This window comes from Paroedura picta, chromosome 3 (genome assembly GCF_049243985.1).
Source record: "Paroedura picta isolate Pp20150507F chromosome 3, Ppicta_v3.0, whole genome shotgun sequence".
NCBI lineage: Eukaryota > Metazoa > Chordata > Lepidosauria > Squamata > Gekkonidae > Paroedura > Paroedura picta.
In genome coordinates, this window is record NC_135371.1 from 9419362 (window position 1) to 9440302 (window position 20941).

Sequence of the window (20941 nt, forward strand, 5' to 3'; positions counted from 1 at the left end):
CTTGCCCCAGAGGCCAGATCCAATGGGGTGAAATTAATTCAAAATAAATTCCGTCTAAACATCCGGGAGAAGTTCCTGGCAGTTAGAGCGGTTCCTCAGTGGAACAGGCTTTCTTGGGAGGTGGTGAGTTCTCCATCTTTGGAAATTCGTCATCCATCTGACGGATGAGGCTGATTCTGTGAATGTTCAAGGGGGTGGCAGGTTACAGTGGACAAGCAATAGGGTTGTGAGTGTCCTGCATAGTGCAGGGGGTTGGACTAGATGACCCATGAGGTACCTTCCAACAAAACCCCTGTAGGAAGCCATATTAGTCCACTGGAAAAATTCCCAACACCTCTGTTGTGTAAGACAAAGACCGAATCAAATGTCACAGATCAGTGAGCAGGATTCCTAGAACTCTTAGTCTCACGGGCAGTTTTTGCTTAACAGGTTGCCCTAATGAAGAATTTGGGGGTGGGGGGGGACTTGCATGCTAATTTATGATGCACATCGACTCAGGTGTGTTATCCTGAATCCACCCTGAGATAGGGAAGAATAGAAGTTAAATCAATAATAATAAAATAAATAATAATCTGCCATCCCCTTATGACACACACACGCACAAACGCACAAGGAATTTCAGGGAGTTACTGGAATACCAGCTCGGTGACTCACAGCAACCTCAATATTTACACATTCGATGAAAACTATGTGACACCAGCTAACACAAGTTGTGGGGAGAGGAAGGGGAAGGCGACTGTAAGCCGCTTTGAGCCTCCTTCAGTTAGGGAAAAGTGGCATATAAGAACCAACTCTTCTTCTTCTACACTAGAAGCGCCTTATTGGATCCGTTATTTAATTGCAAGGAGAGAAACCCAGAATGGCACAGTGTGTCCATGCTAATAAGCTGGAACTCCCCGGCCTGCTTGATGTTCAGCTGGTCTCGACCAGGATCGGGGCATTTTCGACCTTGGCTCCCACCTGGTGGAATGAGCTCCTGGAAGAACTGAGGGCTCTGATGGAACTTATGCGGTTCCGCAGGGTCTATAAGACGGAATTCTTCCTCCAGGCGGTTGAGGCCGGGCGGAAGTAAGATCTTAGCCCTTCCTTCAATATGTCCACCGCATCTATGACATTCAGGGAGGTGGGGTGGGGGAAGACTGGCATGGGGATGTGGGTGGGTTTTTTTGTACTTTTTTGTACTTTTATGAATGTTTTGTATTTTGTGTTGTAAGCCACCACGAGCTGGCAGGCTGGGAGTGGCGGCCTACAAACTGAATTAATGAATTAGGGGAGGGGAGGGGTCAGGAAGCCAATGGAGGGGTCTGACCCTTAGGAGGAGGTCTGAGCAACAGGAGATGATGGATTGTTACAGATTAATTTCACGCAAACTGGGATGGGGGCGAGTGACTTATTTTTCTCTGTGATTCATTGCGGAAAACTGCAAATAATGAACAGATTTCAACACAACTCATTCTTTTGCAAGCAGGCTCAAGAGTAAATATTTTTGGCCGACATGAGGGAGGCATTTCCCGCCATGACAGCCGGGCCCTCGGTTCATTGCTGGGAAAATCTGGCCTTGCTCATGGTTTAGACTGGAATCTGGGTGATTTCAGTGGTCCAATTGCAGCTTTTCCCCCATGTGATTCCTGGCCCCTATTGGCATCTGAGTTCTTGAGATTCATAAGATACTTGGTCACTCCCCACCCACTCTCATCTTGGTCTCAAGGTCACCCTGAGGTTTCCATTCTAGAAAGGGGTAGGCAAGCTATTCTATTGCTTGGTCTTGTGGCACCTTAAAGACCACCAGAATTAGTGCAGCATAAACATGGGTGGGCTAGACACCACTGCATCTGACGTACGACATGTTTACATCCATCTGACACCACTTTATCTGATGGACAACATGTTTACATCCACCTGGCAAGGCTATACCTATCACTATAAACAGCAGAAATATGTGTGGGAAGGTTATTATGAATCGAGGCAATAGGGCCAGTTTTCTATGCAGTGGATAACATTTAACTGCACTATAGTTCATTTCTTCTTCTGAGGGTGCAGTTGATGATGGGAGGGCCCTCTGAGCTACAGGGGAGGGGGGTTACTTGTTTCGACCGAACGCCTGGTGGGAGAGCTCCATTTTGCAGACCCCGAGGAACTGTTTTAGCTCTGCCAGGGCCCTGATGTCGTCTGGAAGCTCATTCCACCAGATTGGGGCCAGGACAGAGAAAGCCCTGGTTCTGCATGAGGTCAGACGACCTTCCCTGGGGCCAGGGATCGCCAGCTTGTCGATGTTAGGAGAGCGTAGGGGGCATAGGTAGGCAGGGAAACGAAACAGACACAGGTGAGATGATGCGAGAGGGGATATAAATTTATTGATTGATTATATTTCTATATCGCCCTCCCCGAAGAGAAAACTATATCTACCTTCGCGGCATACAGAAGTTCCAAAGAAACAGCGAAAATGACCAGTGCTCTGGGTGTATGTGGGATATACAGAAGAGAGATTCTAGTGCCAGGGCTTCCTCAGCCTCACCTCCCTCACAGGGTGTTTGTTGTGGGGAGAGGAAGGGAAGGCGATTGTCAGCCGCTTTGAGACTCCGTCAGCTAATGAAAAGTGGGGTATAAAAAACAGTTTTTCTTCTTCTCTTTCCAGAGCCTTGGTGTTGGAGTTGCATCTTGGCAAACCACTGATCATCTGCAAATTCTCCCTTCTACAGTTGTTTCATTGCAGCATGTACAGATTTGACAACAGACACCCTGTGGGGTGGGTGAGGCCGAGAGAGCCCTAATATCTCTGCTCGGTCAGAACAGTTTTAACAGTGCCGTGGTGAGCCCAAGGTCACCCAGCTGGCTGCATGTGGGGGAGCGCAGAATCGAACCTGCCATGCCAGATTAGACGTCCGCACTCCTAACCACGACACCAAACTGGCTCTGTAGTGGTTCTCAACCTTCCTAATGCCGTGACTCTTTAATATAGTTCCCCATGTTGTGGTGACCCCCAACCATAAAATTATGCAAGTGTTCTTTCACAGAAGTTAAACCAAAATTGACCAATGGTGTGAAGATCCATTGTTCATGATTGTATATAAATTGTTTTTTTTTTTTTGCAGGGGTTTCTCAGCTCAGCTCTGCCTCTTGTCCCACCATGCCGATCTCACTCTTTCCCGCTGTTCCAGACAGACGAACACACTATCTCAATCTACCCTGCAAGGCTGTTGTGTGGATGGCAACTCCCCCAGCCAAGCTGCTTGCCCTGCCGCAACCCCTGTGAAAGGGTCATTCGACCCCCCAAAGGGGTCCCGACCCCCAGGTTGAGAACCACTGTACTAGTGGATCTGATTCCACCTGTTACGTCTCTGGTTTCTCGCAAAGAAATGCGCTTCTCAAGAACAGAACAATTTCTTTATTCAGTCATTTTGAACATAACAGGGGAGGGGCAGAAAGAACTGCAGGCACATTTGGAATTCGGACACAAAATGGTGGGCACAGCAACAAAATGGCCACCCCAAGCGACGGAGTCAGCCACAAAATAATTGCCACAGCTTAACCCAGCCTTTGTCTGTGGAAGAGCCCCTGAAATAATTTTTCAGGCTTCAAGGAGCCCCGGAAGTCATTTCGACTGGCCATGCCCAAAAGTGGCATGTCATCAGAAGTGATTTCAACACCTGTTGAAATCCGGGAGTAGGTGTGCCCTCCCAGGCAAAGATACCACAAGAGAACTCACTCACGCTTATTCAAAAATCCAAGTAAAACCTTTTTGTTTAATCGAGTCAACAAAAGTGATGTGGGTTTTTCCTTTTTTTTCCTTTCTTTTTATAGATACTGGGCTAAAGTTTATACTGTTTGGTTGTTGTTTTGCTTTTCTTGCCTGGTGAAGTATTAGTTAAAATTGCTGAGCTATTAAAAAAAGGTAAAATTGACATCTACAGGCAACAGAAAACCAACTGAAGAATTTCAAGAATAGTGGGATTTTTCTCTGGAGCATTTGGCAAAATGAAACTTCAAGCAAATGGGGACTCTGGGGGGGGGGGTGTAGAGGGATGGGGTGATATTGTAACCAATAGTATTAATTTTTGGTATTTTTTTCTATCTGTATAAAAATAAAACATAATAAATAAATAAATAAGTGATGATCTAGCACAGTGGTCCCCAACCTGCGGGCCGCGCCATGGCGCTGGGCCGCGGCTCCCTCTCCCCGCCCCCCTGCAGTAAAAAACTTCCCGAAGCTTCTTACTGCAGGAGGGCGGGGAGAGGGAATCAGGGCCGTGCCCGCGCACTGCGCATGCGTGGCCGCGCCGCGCATATGCACCATGCGCGGCCGAAATCGCGCATGCGTGGCACTTTTGCGCGGGCGGGGCAGTTGCCCTGCCGGTCCCCAGCCTCAGAAAGGTTAGGGACCACTGATCTAGCATGAGGAGCTTTTTAGTGTCTGATAGCCACTTCACAGGAATCTCTGATACCATATTTATTAACTACTTCACGGTTCTGTAAATTCTTTATGCAAGGGGTGGGCTTGAGGAAGTGACACCAGTTTCCCAATGTCTGGTTTAAAATTACTTAGCAGAAGTCTTAAGTCGCTATGTTTAGTAATCTGGAGTCGATTTCTTTGCTTGGCGATAAGTTGGATGTCCGCACTCAAAACCACACGAAAAACCACACCCCACAAATGCAGGAACGGGCTTCTTCACCCGCCTCTGTAGGGGAGGAGAGTTATCAGGAAAAAAATTTCCTTCTGTTACAAAAACTCTTTGAGACAATTGCATAACCATTGGCTTCCGTCCAATGTCATGTTGTATCTCAGTGAGTTCTTCCTCCATTACCCCAGCTTCCTTAATATTTGAAAGTGGATTTATCACCCCATCTGGAATTTCCATTGAAAGAAGCTCTTCCGAGCTCTCAGACGTGTCTTCATGCAGCGTATCCAAATGGTCCCACACAAAACCCCCCAATTTGTAGGTCTTGTATTCTCTTCATCTCTTTAAGCTCAGACAGGCTCAAAAACTGGAATAGCTCTCAAATAGCTCTCTGAGGCTTGGGGAGGGCGGTATATAAGGATGATAAATAAAATAAAATAAATAAATAAATGCCTATATTGCCTTGGAACAAAGGTAACTGTGAAATAAACATAGGAACAACAGATGCCTTTCTCATCTTTTTTACCACCGAGAAATCCCTGAAACCTTGTTCAGGCTTTGAGAAAACCAGAAGTGGCGCATTTGTGCAGAATATGGTTGGGAAGCAGAGCTGTGGACACGCCCACCCGGGGCTCCTCCCCTTCTCCTCCCCTTCCCATCCCCCCAGGCCCATCATTGGCCACTTAGAGGGAGGCAGGTCGACATGACCATTGTATGGTCATATCACCTGATAAAAGTTTTTTTTTTAATTAAAAAAATATATATACAAAATTAATTCCCACCCATTTGGGAAATCCTACTGGGGCCATCAAGAAAGCCTGCTTTAATAAAACTGACCTCTGCAACTGCAAATTAACGTAATTGAACTTTGAAAATAGTTCTGATAAATAAACAATGCCATGCTTGCTTCCTTTTGAGTCCATTACGGAGCCAAGCATTCCCGTCTTCAAAAAACTCCACGGTGTGTGGAAAAGGTGATAAAAGCATTTCATACAGCTGCCTTTCGATGGCCCATGAAGTTCAGTAGGAAGCCACAAATGTCTAAAGAGCCAGTTTGGTGTAGTGGTTAGGAGTGTGGATTTCTAATCTGGCATGTCGGGTTCGATTCCGCGCTCCCCCACATGCAGCCAGCTGGGTGACCTTGGGCTCACCATGGCACTGATAAAACTGTTCTGACCGAGCAGTGATATCAGGGCTCTCTCAGCCTCACCTACCTCACAGGGTGTCTGTGGTGGGGAGAGGAAAGGGAAGGTGACTGTAAGCCGCTTTGAGCCTCCTTTGGGTAGAGAAAAGCGGCACATAAGAACCAACTCTTCAATTTCACTCCCAATGTGTAATGACTTGTGTGGTCGATCACTGAGTCTTTTGCCACCAAATGTCGGCAGAGAATGACACAGTAAAAGGCAAAAGGATTTTCATTGACCGGCAAAGTTGACTCATGCATCTGCAATGCAAATTCTGTCCATATGCTGCACAATATATCTTCCACATTTTCAGCCACTTCATGACTCTCTGGGGTGCTGGGGGTGCTCCTGAGGTTTTTGCGATGCTGCAGACCTCTGGAGTAGGGAACTGGGGCACGAACCAAAGTTTCCCCCCAAAACGCCCTGGTTTGCGCCCCTGCCACAAATGTTGTTGGTCTTTCAGGTGCTGCTGGACTCTCGCGCTGCTGCAGGCAGACTAACCCGTCTTGATCTGTTTTCGGAAGTCACTGTTAGATGCCCTCAGCTCCTTTGATGCAGAAAAGGTGGAGTAAACATGTTCTAAAAGCTCTACGTTCGGCTTTCTCAACCAGGGTTTCATGAAACCCCGGGCTTTCTTGATGGATTTCCTGAATGAGCAGGAGTGAGTTAATCTTTCATAGAATTTTTAAATGTGCTTATCATTAATCAAGTGATATGACCATATAGAGTCGTGTCGATCCACCCCCACCCCCTCCCAAAATGGACGGTGATGGGCCTGAAGGGGATGGAAAAGGGAGGGGTCCCAGGTGGGTGTGTACCCAGGTGTTTGTCCCACCCATATTCTGCACCATTGCGCCACTTACGGGGTTTCTCAAAGCCTGAAGAATATTTCAGGGATTTCTCAATGGTAAAAAAGGGCCAGCAAAAGGAAGCTCCTCCACCAGGCATTTGCCTGAGACCGACCACAGCCCTCCCTCAGACTTCCCCTCCATGGCCTGAACCAGTCTGGCCTCTCTAGGGGGTTTAGCTAAGTTTCTATTCCTGTTATATTGCTGTTGTTTGGGATCACTGAGTTTGTATTGTTTAGAACCACAGTTGGATTGTTGTTGTTGGAATAGACCAGATGTAGTCAAACTGCGGCCCACCAGATGTCCATGGACTATAATTCCCAGAAGCCCCTGCCAGCATTCACTGGCAGGGGCTTCTGGGAATTGTGGTCCATGGACATCTGGAGGGCCGCAGTTTGACTACCCCTGGAATAGACTATGTTGTATGTTGATTCGTTCCACGTATCCCCCGTGACGTTGCATGTAAACCGCCCTGAGCCATATGGAAGGGCGGTATAGAAATCAAATGATAAATACGTAAGTAAATAAATAAATGAATAAATGAATGAATGAATAATTCGGGATTCAGACCCGAAGTAAAACATCATCAGGACTTCCTCTCCACCCGCTAGTAGTGGGAGGGGGGGAAGTTGAGCTGCCGTTCTTTGCCATGCTGGTAATATTGGTAACGTTATTATTGTTTTAATGGGGTTTAATGGGGATTCTGGGATGCTGTTACCTGCCATGAGCCGCAAGGGAGTGGCGGGAAATAAATATAATAATAATAATAATAATAATAATAATAATAATAATAATAATAATAATAATAATAATAATGTTGTTATGTTGTTGTTATGTGCGAAGTCGTGTCCGACCCATCGCGACCCCATGGACAATGATCCTCCAGGCCTTCCTGTCCTCTACCATTCCCTGGAGTCCTTTTAAGTTTGCACCTACTGCTTCAGTGACTCCATCCATCCACCTCATTCTCTGTCGTCCCCTTCTTCTTTTGCCCTCGATCACTCCCAGCATTAGGCTCTTATCCAGGGAGTCCTTCCTTCTCATGAGGTGGCCAAAGTATTTGAGTTTTGTCTTCAGGATCTGGCCTTCTAAGGAGCAGTCAGGGCTGATCTCCTCTAGGACTGACCGGTTTGTTCGCCTTGCAGTCCAAGGGACGCGCAAGAGTCTTCTCCAGCACCAGAGTTCAAAAGCCTCAATTCTTTAATAATAACAATAACAATAACAACAACAACAACAACAACAATAATAATAATAATAATAATAATAATAAACTGTCCCAAGCCCCCAATAGCCTCATTGCCATTAAATAATAACAAAACCCCCAAGTTCCTTGTGCTCAGGCCGGAGGCCAGGAAGTGAATGTGCAGGCTTCGTCTTGCGCAATCTCCTCCACCCATGCGCAGAAGCCTGGACAGGAAGGGCTCTGATGCGTCCGTGCACCAGAATGGCAGATAAGGACAAGAAGAGCAGCACCGGATGACGCTGCCTCCGAGGAAAAAAGAGGAACAGAGGCCCTGAATGTTAACCGGACGCCTGCCGTGGGAATTTTGGTCATGGTCTTTAAGCAATGAGTGTTGCACGAACGCATTTTCTTCTTGCTCCATGCTTAAAACTTGCAGAGGATGCCGCAGTACAGCCATTTCCTGGGGGTGTGGGAAACCAAACCACTGAACCAGGGGCAGTCAGAAGGGCAGCCCTCCAGACGTCCATGGACTACAATTCCCACAAGCCCCTGCCAGCAAACCATGGACCTCTGCGAAAAGAAAGGGGGGTCATCAAAAGGGAGTCACACATGAACACAAACATGAAGCTGCCATCCTTGGTCCACCAAGGATGGTATCGTCTACTCTAGAGCAGAGGTAGTCAACCTGTGGTCCTCCAGATGTTCATGGACAACGATTCCCATGAGCCCCTGCCAGCGAACGCTGGCAGGGGCTCCTGGGAATTGTAGTCCATGGACATCTGGAGGGCCGCAGTTTGACTACCCCTGCACTAAACCATCCCTTTGCCATAGATTTGACTCTGGCCGCTGGGCAGATTGGCTGCCTACGCTGCCTTTCCTGGAGACCTTTTAGATTTCCTTTCCTAACAGCCTGAATGGGGGAATTGGAAGAAAATCGGTCCCTGGAGCTCTGCACTGCATACCCCGCAGTCATCCTCATTCCCGCCCCAACTGCAGCTGCACTTTACTCCATGTCCCTCCCCTCCCCAGACCCTGCCTCCCCAGTCCCTCCCCCACCCCTCCCCAGACCCCCAAAATCCCCAGGTATTTCCCAACTCAGCTTTGGTTATGCTAATGGGGCATTTTGAAAAGCTCAAAAGAAAGCTCTGGTCTCAGGGACGCTGTCCGGCCGGCCTCAGTTGGGCCCTCAGCTGTGAGGACTCTAAATCAGTTAATTTCTCTCAGTCTCACCTCAAAGGAAAAATGGTGGGCACATGTATCTCCCTGAGGGGGCAAAAATTGATGTGGACAGAACGGAGACGGGGCAGATGGGAGTGACGGGGATAATCCGGGACCTGGGGCCAAGGCCTGAGGAAAGGTTAAGAGGTGAGGGAATGTTCAGCCTGGAGAAGAGGTGGTAGAGAGGGGACAGGATGGCTTTCTTTCGGGATTTGAGAGGTTGTCGCTTAGACTCATAGAGTTGGAAGGGGCCATACAGGCCATCTAGTCCAACCCCCTGCTCAACGCAGGATCAGCCCTAAGCATCCTAAAGCATCCAAGAAAAGTGTGCATCCAACCTTTGCTTGAAGACTGCCAGTGAGGGGGAGCTCACCACCTCCTTAGGCAGCCTATTCCACTGCTGAACTATTCTGACTGTGAAAAATTTTCCCCTGATATCTAGCCTATATCATTGTACTTGTAGTGTAAACCCATTACTGCGTGTCCTTTCCTCTGCAGACAACAGAAACAGCATCCTGCCCTCCTCCAAATGACAACCTTTCAAATACTTAAAGAGGGCTATCATGTCCCCTCTCAACCTCCTTTTCTCCAGGCTGAACATTCCCAAGTCCCTCAACCTATCTTCATAGGGCTTGGTCCCTTGGCCCCAGATCATCCTCGTCGCTCTCCTCTGTACCCTTTCAATTTTATCCACGTCCTTCTTGAAGTGAGGCCTCCAGAACTGCACACAGTACTCCAGGAGGAGGAGCAGGAGGAGGGCAGGGAGCTTGGAGGAGGGCAGGGAGCCGTTAATGTGAGGATGATCCACAGCCTGGGGACCAAGCCCTATGAGGAAAGGCTAAAGGACTTGGGAATGTTCGGCCTGGAGAAGAGGAGGTGGAGAGGGGACAGGATGGCTGTCTTGAAGTATCTGAAAAGTTGGCACTTGGAGGAGGCTGGCAGCAGAGGATTGTTCCTGCTGGCAGCAGAGGATTGAACCCACAGTAATGGGTTTAAATACATGTAGGATGGTACTGGATGGGGTCACTGAAGCAGTCGGTGCAAACTTAAATGGACTTCGAGGAATGGTAGAGGACAGGAAGGCCTGGAGGATCATTGTCCATGAGGTCTCGATGGGTCATTCATGACTTTGCACCTAACAACAACAGGATGGTACATAACAAGAAACAAGAAAATTGTTTTCATAGTTCAGCAGTGGAACAGGCTGCCTAAGGAGGTGGTGAGTTCTCCCTCACTGGTAGTCTTCAAGCAGCAGCTGGACAGATCCTTATCCTGGAAGCTTAGGGCTGATCCTGCATTGAGCAGGGGATTGAGCTAGATGGCCTGCATGGCCCCTTCCAACTCCTGTGATCCTATACATAACCAAAGTGTTAGGGAGAGGCAGGTGTCATTTCCCTGTCGTTGTTGTTGCCGATGCAGTGCAGTGGCAACAGGACCACTACATGGCAGGTTTTCCTCATCGTCTCCCTGCCGCAGAACCCTGGCAATGCCGCTGGCCCTCTGTACCACCACCAGGACCTTTTTAAATTTAAAAAAATGACCCTGGCAACTGAATATCATAATATCGACATAACAATAGGACAACCTGTGTGTCAGATTCTTTGACTTGCCTGCTTTTTTTTTAAAGCCTCCAGCCTTGTGCAGAAAGCGTATCTTTGCAATAAAAGGGGCCAGAGACTTTAAAAGAAACAAACAAACCAAACGCCTGGGGAATTCAGAAAGACGGTATGTTATACTTATATGACAGCATGGCTTCTAATCGAAGAGAGTCTCCCAGTGGCAGAAGGGAAGGAAATGGTCACTGTGGGGAAAATAGCTGCTGAGAAAATGAGAAATTACCCACCCACACAGCAGTCATTCTGGGGTTGGCTGCGATCTTGTCCCAAACTTTGCGGGAACGGAGGCATGGGAAAGATTGGGGGGAATCCGGTAAATGCCCAAGGGGAAGGGGTACACAGATATTCCATGAAGCTGTGGGGAACTGTGTGTGGGGTGGGGGAGAGAGAATACTTCCCAACAGCACTGAACCTGTGGCAAACCATTGTGGAAATGGTCAAAATTTCCCCCAAATGTTCCACTTCTTAGGTGCTTAAGGTCCCATGGGACCCGTGTATTAAATTCATGGGTTCAGGGTGGCCAAGGGAAGTAGAAGAAGGAGAACGCCCACTACCACCACCATCACCCCCGACCCCATGTTTCTCTACCTGAAGTTGGTTCTTATATGCCGCTTGTCTCTATCCGAAAATGGCGTACATTCGCCTTCCCTTCCCTCTCCCCGAAACAGACACCCTGTGAGGGAGGGGAGGCTTAGGGAGCCCTGAGATTACTGAAGAAAAGTTGGTTCTTAGATGCTACTTTTCTCTACCAGAAGGAGTCACAACGTGGCTTCCAATCACCTTCCCTTTCCTCTCCCCACAACGGGCACCCTGTGAGGTAGGTGAGGCTGAGAGAGCTCTGACAGGGCTGCTCTGTGAGAACAGCTCTATCAGGACTGTGGCGAGCCCAAGGTCACCCAGCTGGCTGCATGTGGGGGAGCATGGAATCAAACCCGGCTCGCCAGATTAGAAGACGCCACTCTTAATCACTACATCAAGCAGAACTGCACAAGAAAGCTACAACCAACCCCAGCTTATATACACAAGCCCCATAATAGATCTTCCTACCAGTGTACACTAGTGGCCATCTCCACTTTAAACTAACTGGATCCGGCTGGTAAATTAAGACTGCCCACTTCGATTTCGCTTTGGACTTCAAGCTTAATTCTTGCTACAGAAATAACACAAATAAAGAGTGTAGTGTAGTGGTTAAGAGCAGCAGCCTCCAATCTGGAGAGCCAGGTGTGATTTCCTGCTCCTCCGCATGCAGCCAGCTGGGTGACCTTGGGCTCATCACAGTCCTGATAGAGCTGTTCTCACAGAGCAATCCTGTCAAAGCTCTCCCAGCTTCCCCTACCTCACAGGGTGTCTGTTATGGGGAGGGGAAGGGAAGGCGTTTGTAAACCACTTAAGAGACTCCTTCAGGCAGTGAAAGCAGGTTATAAAAACCTTCTTCTACAGTGCTATGGAGACCATCCTCCAAAGCATCCCTGTAGTGTGATTAGCTGGGGATCCCCAGGTCCCAGCTGGAGGCCGGCATCCCTAAGGAATTTCCCAACCCGGACTTAGCAATTCCTCTGCCACCAGGAACAAGGCCCCACATCCTCCTTCTGTGGTTTTATGTGGCCTCCCTGATCACCAGACTGATGCCTCGTGTGCAAGGAAGCTACAGACCCCACCCAAGGGCGCAATCCGTCAGTAGATCTTCCTACTCAGACCTCAAGAGATACGTACAGGTGCTGTGCAAGAGCACTTCTGGGAAAGGGATGTGGGTGGGGAGCGGCAGAAACAGAGGCTGGGCGACCACACCTGGCTGAATCGGGAGGCCACCTTAAAAGCCCAACCAAAAGGTTCATCAGCAGACAATTATCCCATGCTCTGTCCTCAAAGACAGGCGGTCTGCGGGTTGGAGACGGCCTCCTTGGTTTGAGTGCCTACCGAAGGCCCTTGGCCAGACCAAGAAGCCATCTGTACGTGAGGGGCAGCCGACCCAAATATAACATGATAAGAAGGAGAGAGAAGAACCCCCTTTTTACATCCCAGGAAAGCAGCTGGTTTGCTCAGCTGTGCCACCTAGTGGGGCCGAGGGGAAATACACGCTGACCGCCATTTTCATTTATTACCCTTGTGCTCCGAAACGCCCGCAAGGTGGGCCCTGGCCTTCCGAAAGAGGCTTAAACACAAAGTTCAGTGGATATTACCATATAAGATGGATAAGCCCTGGAGCATATCCATCGCACGTTAAAACCCCCACTAGCGTAGCAGGGAATGGTGGTACAGGGAGAGGCGCACCACACCAATTCCTTGACCAGAAGACGCTCACCGCAGGAGAGGAACTGTCTGCAGCCACCAGTGGGAAGCCACAAAGGGAGAAGTACCTTCAGCCTCAGGTGGGAGAGATTTCCATAGCTGCCTGTCGGAGAAGGCAGTTCGGAGATCCACAGATTCATGGCCAGACCTTGTATAAAGTGGCTCATCAAAACCCTGCTTCACCAGCTTTTGCCATTTCCATGTTACTCCTGACTTTCGCCCAGAGGCTCATGGGATTTGTAGTTCATGGACATCTGGAGAGCTACAGTTTGGCCAAATGAGGCACAGACAATCCCTAATCATGGGACGTGGTCCAGGCGTGAATGTGGTACACTTGCCTTCTTTGGCTTACGTTTATTTAAATTCTGCTGTGATTGGGTTAGAAAAAGAGGTCGAGAAAAAGAGTACCACTTTCTACTATCCAAGTGGTAAGGCAGCAGACATGCAGAGTGGTAAGGCAGCAGACGTGCAGTCTGAAAGCTCTGCCCATGAGGCTGGGAGTTCGATCCCAGCAGCCGGCTCAAGGTCGACTCAGCCTTCCATCCTTCCGAGGTCGGTAAAATGAGTACCCAGCTTGCTGGGGGGTAAACGGTAATGACTGGGGAAGGGAATGGCAAACCACCCCGTATTGAGTCTGCCATGAAAACGCTGGAGGGTGTCACCCCAACGGTCAAGCATGACCCGGTGCTTGCACTGGGGATACCTTTACCTTTACCTTCTACTACCCGAAGGAGTCCCAAAGCGGCTTCCCGTCGCCTCCCCTTCCTCCCCCCACAACAGGCACTCGGTGAGGGAGGTGAGGCTGAGGGAGTTCTGAGAGAACTGTGACTGGCCCAAGGCCGCCCAGCTGGCTGCACGTGGAGGAGCTGGGAATCGAACCCGGTTCTCCAGATCGGAGGCCGCTGCTCCGAACCGTTATGCCAAGCGGTCTCTCAACTCTGCTCAGTGTTAACAAGCTGCTCCCGGCTTCACAGCAAATACTAAATTTATTTAAATTTGAACCGGAAACTCCCCCGGAAAACCGACTGGACCGTTGCCTCTTCTTAGCACTGCTTGTCTCAGAAGAAAGATCGTCTTGTGAACCCCTGATCACATCAAGTGGTTCCTGTTTCCTCATCCCATGCTTCTTCGGAAGCCCCAAAGAAACCCCCAGAAAAGCCATTTTTAACAGCAGACCTCCGACGGTTCTTCTTTTCTCTCCCCCCCCCTTCCCCACTCCCGGCATCCTCAGAGACAAAACTGAATCAACCCGCAACGGAGGGGACAGCGTTACGCCTCACTTGGCCGCTTCGGCTAGCCGGTTGAAAGCCTGGGATAAGGCCGTGACCGTGTCCAAGATCCGCTGGCGGTCCCTCGCGGCTAAGCGTGCGCCGCAGCGCTGAGCAAACTTGTCCGGGTGCCACAGGGCCTGCTGGCGCCGGAGGAAGCGCCGGTAAGCCGCTCTGTCAGAGGGATCGGTGCCGTGGAGGGCCACCGCGGCCATCTCCTCGGCCGTCCCCCTCGGGCACGGCCAGGGAATGTCGGCATAACTCAGAAGACGGGAACCATCGTCGGTGAAGACCCGGCTGCAGCCTTCCTCGTAACGGGCTCTTTTGGCCGCCTTCAATTCTTCTTCTTTGGCCCGGGCGCGCTTCTCGTAGAGGAGGTGCTCCTCTTGGAGTTTCCGGAGCTTCAGGGCAGGTTTCTGGGCTTCCGCCCGAGGCTTCCGCTGGTGGGGGTGGGGACCTTCCGCTCGCCTACGTTTCTGGCTGTATTCGCGGGAGATGCGATCAGCCCAGTCCTCGTAGGTTTCTGGGTTCGGACCGGTCGTGTAGAAATCCTCTAGAGAACGGGGCGAAAAGAAAGGGGGGGTCATCAAAAGGGAGTCACACATGAACACAAACATGAAGCTGCTATCCTATTTCCGTCTACTCTCGTCTACTCTAGAGCAGGGGTAGTCAACCTGTGGTCCTCCAGATGTCCATGGACTACAATTCCCATGAGCCCCTGCCAGCGTTTGCTGGCAGGGGCTCATGGGAATTGTAGTCCACGGACATCTGGAGGACCACAGGTTGACTACCCCTGCTCTAGAGGTTCCTGGACTTTAGAGCTTGTGGACACATTTGGGATCCTGACACCACAGTGGGCGCAATCCTAAAACGCCTGCCACAATTTCCCTTCATTCACACACTGATGACCTTAGTGGGGTAATGACAGTGGCTGCCCAAAGCAGCATTAAACAATAATCTGCGTGGCCAATCAGGTTGCCAGAATCCCCATCATCCAGGCTGGCGAGCAGAAGGTTTCCTGGTTTGCCACAAACCGCTCTTTGCTGTGGCCTTGGAGCGGCCAACTACGGTTTGTTCCGTGTCTAGGGATGAGGACTCTAAACCAGTGTTGAGCATTTGAGGCTGAGGACTTCCAAGGCTCATTCCCACTCTGGTTGGGTTGGGGGACTGTGGATCGGTAGCACAGCATCTGCTCGGCACGCCAAAGTTCATGGGTTCAATCCCCAGCAACCCCACTTAAAAGGACCAGCAGCAGGTGACGTGAAAGATCTGTAACACGAGGCCCTGGAGAGCAGCTGCCACTCAGGACAGGTAACATGATGGAGTCTAAGGCTGCTTGTGGCTACACCTGATTGCTGTCGATGGGGAACCTGAAATGTAGGCGACAACTCTCTTCTTCACCTTCATACCGCCAGCAGGTCTCCTGGTACTCGTCTTCTAATTCGCCCAGGAGTTTGCGATTCCACTCCCTGTCGGCCTCCCGTTTTGCATCGAGGTCTTCCAGCATCTCCTGAGGGCACTGCAGAAAACAACAGGATTTCCACGTTTGGGGAAAATGACTTTTTCTTTTTTCGCATTGCATCTGAAGATAAATATTGATTTATTTATGTGATTTCTACATTGCCCTATCCAGGCTCGGGGTGATGTACAACATAAAAGTTTAACTACGGAATTTAAAACAAATACAATTTAAACTTAATTTTAAAAGCCATTGGCACAACAGGTTAAATACAGCAGTGGCCTCTCAACCCTCAGAGCAGGCAAGAATCTGGCAGTGATTTGGAGTTTCTTCTACTCAAGGTTGGTAACTGATAGATGGGTGAGGCCATGAAATAGGTAGGATGTTGTTTAGTTTTGGGCCCAACCAAAAGCCTGGAGGAAGAGCTCAAACCCTGCGGAACTGTGCTAGTTCTAAGAGGGCTCGAATGTGTTCCGGAAGCTCCTTCCGCCAGGTAGGGGCCAGGACAGAAAATGCCCTGAGGTAGCTCTTTGAGGCCAGGGACCTCCTAAGCCTCATATCCAGCCCTCCCCTTACACTCTTCCCCTACTGGGCTGCATTTCTACCTGTTTGTCTTCCGCCTGTCCCAAAAGCTCCCCTGGTGTCTTTCCATCTCTGTTTCTGATGCTCAAGGCAGTTGGGCACTGATTTCGCAACGGAACGAAAAGGTCTTCGTACACTACGGGAGGGAGAAAAAAGGAGATTAATGATGCCACTCTGACCGAGGAAAATAAGAGATGGATGCAAGACATTCATAGTTTGGACCTGGACAAGAAAGGATCTGATAAACATCTTCAAATATTTTAAAAGGCTGCCTTGTAGAGCAGTGGCCCCCAACCTTTTTCGGGCTGGGGAACGGGGGTGGGGAGGGAGGACTGGGGACCGGGGGGGGGCACCCGCGCCTCCCCCCCCCCACCGCAGCCTGGTACCGAGGCCTCCATGGCCCGGTAACAAACCGCAGCCCAGTGGTCGGGGAACACTGTTGTAGAGGATGGAGCAGAGTCGTTCTCTCTTGCCCCGGAGGGACGGACCAGAACCAATGGGTTGAAATTAATTCAAAAGAAATTCCATCTAAACATCCAGAAAAAGTTCCTGACAGTGAGAGCGGTTTCTCAGTGGAACAGGCTTCCTCGGGAGGTGGTGGGTTCTCCATGTTTGGAGATTTTTAAACAGAGGCTGGATAGCCATCTGACAGAGAGGCTGATTCTGTGAAGGTTCAAGGGGGTGGCAGGTTACAGGGGATGAGCAATTGGGATGGGAGTGTCCTGCATTGTGTGGGGGTTGGACTAGATGACCCAGGAGGTCCCTTCCAATTCTGTTACTCTATGATTTTATGATTTAGCAGTTTTTTTCAACAATTCATGCCCTGCAATCAACTGTATTCCTAATGGTCATACTGAGAAACTCCACATTCAGATCTGAGAAAGGGCCAGAGCTGGTATACAGTATGGAGTCTCCTTGTGCTTTAGTACCTTTCTACGCATGATGTTCACCAAGCATGGCCAGCCCTGGTTAGTGCTTGGGTGGGAGACTGCTAAGCAAGTCCCTGATTACTATGTAGAGGCAGCTACCAGCCAGCCCCTTCTTTTCATTTCTTCCCTTGAAAACCTTACGGAGTCACCTGAAACTTGACAGCAATTTCGTCCACCATGGCTCTTATGGCCATCTAGAAGAAGAAGAAGAAGAGTTGGTTCTTATATGTCGCTTTTCCCTACCCAAAGGAGGCTCAAAGCGGCTTACAGTCGCCTTCCCGTTCCTCTCCCCACAACAGACACCCTGTGGGGTGGGTGAGGCTGAGAGAGCCCTGATATCACTGCTTGGTCAGAACAGCTCTATCAGTGCTGTGGCGAGCCCAAGATCACCCAGCTGGATGCATGTGGGGGAGTGCAGAATCTAACCCAGCATGCCAGATTAAAATTCCGCACTCCTAACCACTACACCAAACTGGCTCTATCCCTTAGAAAGGGAAGGAAGAGGGACCACGCAACCCAGACTCCACTCAAACCAGGGAGTTCCCTTGGACCTCCCCACTTGAACCCATGCGACAGATATGACCAACCATAGGCCTGTTAAAAACAGGGATATTCAACCTGTGGTCCTCCAGCTGTTCATGGACTACAATTCCCATGAGCCCTTGCCAGCATTTGCTGGCAGGGGCTCATGGGAATTGTAGTCCATGGACATCTGGAGGACCACAGGTTGACTACCCCTGTGTTAGATTGTTTGCCATGTTAAAATATTATTCCTCTGTTCATTATTACTGGCATGCCAGATTATATTATTATAATAATAACTGAGTTCAATGTATTATCCTGTTTAGTTCTATATGAGCCACCCTGAGCCTTAGGGGAGGGCGGTATAGAAATGTAATTAATAATAATAATAATAATAAACTCCTAAAGGTTTGCAATAGTTGAGTGGACGAACGTCTCCCCACCCTACTTAAGGCAAGTTGCATCAGGACAGGCTACCAAGATACAAAATGAGGGGAAGGATAGAGATCCTCCGTCCTGCCTCCCAGGGCAAACAACCCCAGATCCCCACCTGCAGAGGAAGCCGGGGGCTCAACTGCTGGGTCTCACCTGTGCCTCCTTTACGCGCCACTTGCCGGGCAGCTACGTGCAGGGCCGTGTCTCCACGCTGATCCACAAGGAAGGGGTCCGCTCCATACTTCATCAAGAGGAGGGCGGTTTTGTGGTCCTGCCGGGCGCAGGATCGGTGCAGGGGGGTCCGGCTTTTGCGCTCCGCGGCCTCCCCCAGATCCAGCGCTCGCCTGTGACGCCGCAGCAGCCTGCGCAGCTTGCGCCGACGACTCGCATCGACGTAGCGCCACAGGCGATGCTGGTACCCCGATGCCATGAGGACAGGCATTTAGTCCCGAGGGCTGGAGTTGGACAGGCTGTGGGGAAGAGACAGGTTTAGCAGCAGTTACAGGGTGGGAAGTCAGGACGGATATCGATTCCATGAGATTCCGACACCTGAGGTTGCCAAGTCTTGGAGATTTGGGTGGGTGGCAGGATTTTGGGAGGGTAGAGAGCCAGCTTAGTGGTGGTGGTGGTGATGAAGAAGAAGAGGAAGTGGAAGAAGGAAGAAGAGTTGGTTCTTATATGCCGCTTTTCTCTACCCGAAGGAGGCTCAAAGCCGCTTACAGTCGCCTTCCCTTTCCTCTCCCCACAACAGACACCCTGTGAGGGAGGTGAGGCTGAGGGAGCCCTGAGATTACTGAAGAAGAAGAAGAATTGGGTCTTATATGCTGCTTTTCTCCACCCAAAGGAGTCTCAACGTGGTTTACATTTGCCTTCCCCTTCCTCTCCCCACAACAGACACCTTGTGAGGGAGATGAGGCTGAGGGAGCCCTGAGATTACTGAAGAAGAAGAGTTGGTTAGTATATGCTGCTTTTCCCTACCCGAAGGAGTCTCAAAGTGGCTTACATTCGCCTTCCCCTTCCTCTCCCCACAACAGACACCCTGTGAGGTGGGTGAGGCTGAGAGAGCCCTGATATTCCTGCTCAGTCAGAACAGCTTTATCAGTGCTGTGGCGAGCCCAAGTTCACCCAGCTGGCTGCATGTGGGGGAGTGGGATCTACTTGTAGGAATGTTTCACACTTGTATGGAGACAGATGGGGCCAGCAGCAAATGGCTGATCAGTGACATAGACAGTTTTATTTCTCTTATACAACTGAATTCTAGGAGACTGATTGGCTGTTTTAGCAAATAATTATCATATGGCTCTATTTGGACGTTGTGACACAGTTTACTTAACAGGATTAACTTTTGCTTATATATTCCCACTGTCACGAGGGTCAGTTCATAGTCTGAGGAAGAGTGCTTGCCCTCGAAAGCTCACGCCTTGAATAAATCTTTGTTGGTCTTAAAGGTGGCACTGGACTCTGAAGCTGTTCGTTGTTTAACTATGGGGCCCTCATTTTTTCTCAGCCTAATCTACTTTGGTAGCTTCTTGTGGCGCAGAGTGGTAAGGCAGCTATCTGAAAGCTTTGCCCATGAGGCTGGGAGTTCAATCCCAGCAGCCGGCTAAAGGTTGACTCAGCCTTCCATCCTTCCGAGGTCGGTAAAATGAGTACCCAGCATGCTGGGGGGTAAACGGTCATGACTGGGGAAGGCACTGGCAAACCACCCCGTATTGAGTCTGCCATGAAAACGCTGGAGGGTGTCACCCCAAGGGTCAGACATGACCCAGTGCTTGCACAGGGGATACCTTTACCTTTACCTTTAATCTACTTTATAGAGTTGTGAAGATAAAGACGGGGGAAAGAGCCAAGTGGGACTGTACCACCACCATCCCCAGTAATAATTATACAATAACTTTCCCCCTTCATGGGGGAAAGGCGACTGTAAGCCGCTTTGAGCCTCCTTCGGGTAGGGAAAAGCGGCATATAAGAACCAACTCTTCTTCTTCTTCTCCTCCTTTTCTTGCTGACTTCTCCACGTGTCCCCCTCCCTAAATCCCACTGAATCACGATTACCTTATCAAGTCTCCACGCAGCATAGCGCACTTCGTCTTTGGCCAGTGCGATGTTCACAGGGGAAGAGGAAAACAGAACACCCTGAGTTGAGGGCGGATGTGACTTCATTTAATCATCTAAAAGTGGAGCGATTCTTCTTTTGCCCATACTTGGTGCTCCGTGTTTTAGGGCTCGTGTGGAAAATCTGAGCTGGAACCAGAATAAATTATTTTTTAGGACGGGCAGGGTGACGGCACCCGCCCTTCTCACTCTCATACCCAACTGTGCTGGGGTGTTGCAAGGACGACTGAAGTCATGCGTATGTGAAGCGCTCGAAGGAGCTGTCTTTAGCAATTTTTAATACCTGCGGACAGAAGCGGCCGCTCTCTGTAGAGTTGAGTTTCACAGGGGAATGCATAAAACCGGGCACGAAGTGAGGGCGGATGTGGCTTCAGGGCTCTTCCTTATTTTCTTTTCTCTCTCCAGTACTGGTTGGGTGTTGAATGTTTTAAGATCTCAGCCAGTGTTGATGCAACACAATTTGTGTAAGAAAAGCTCTTTGTTTCCCAAATTCTAGGGGGGGGGGGGGACTGTGGACGGCATTTTTTTTAAAGTTGGCTTTCAGTGAAGAGCAATTCAACGCCTGAAACTTTTCTTACTGGACTAGAGAGTCAGAACTTGGTCAGGATTTCGCACATCTGGAGTTGCGAATGAGCGCCTGTCTTTGTTTGGGGACCAACCAGTCTCCTGATTGAACT

At 49.7% G+C, this 20941-nt stretch overlaps 1 protein-coding gene across 1 annotated transcript; it reads right to left on the reverse strand.

Moving 5' to 3' along the window:
• Positions 1–13921: 13921 nt before the first annotated feature.
• On the reverse strand, positions 13922–20299 carry NFKBIL1 (NFKB inhibitor like 1). Its single transcript, XM_077331154.1, has 5 exons — positions 20205–20299; positions 18303–18619; positions 16287–16399; positions 15624–15741; positions 13922–14775 (listed from the first exon to the last, which is right to left on the reverse strand). Exons 2-5 carry the CDS (start codon positions 18589–18591, stop codon positions 14231–14233), a joined length of 1065 nt encoding a protein of 354 aa, XP_077187269.1. The 5' UTR covers positions 18592–18619; positions 20205–20299; the 3' UTR covers positions 13922–14230.
• Positions 20300–20941: the final 642 nt, after the last annotated feature.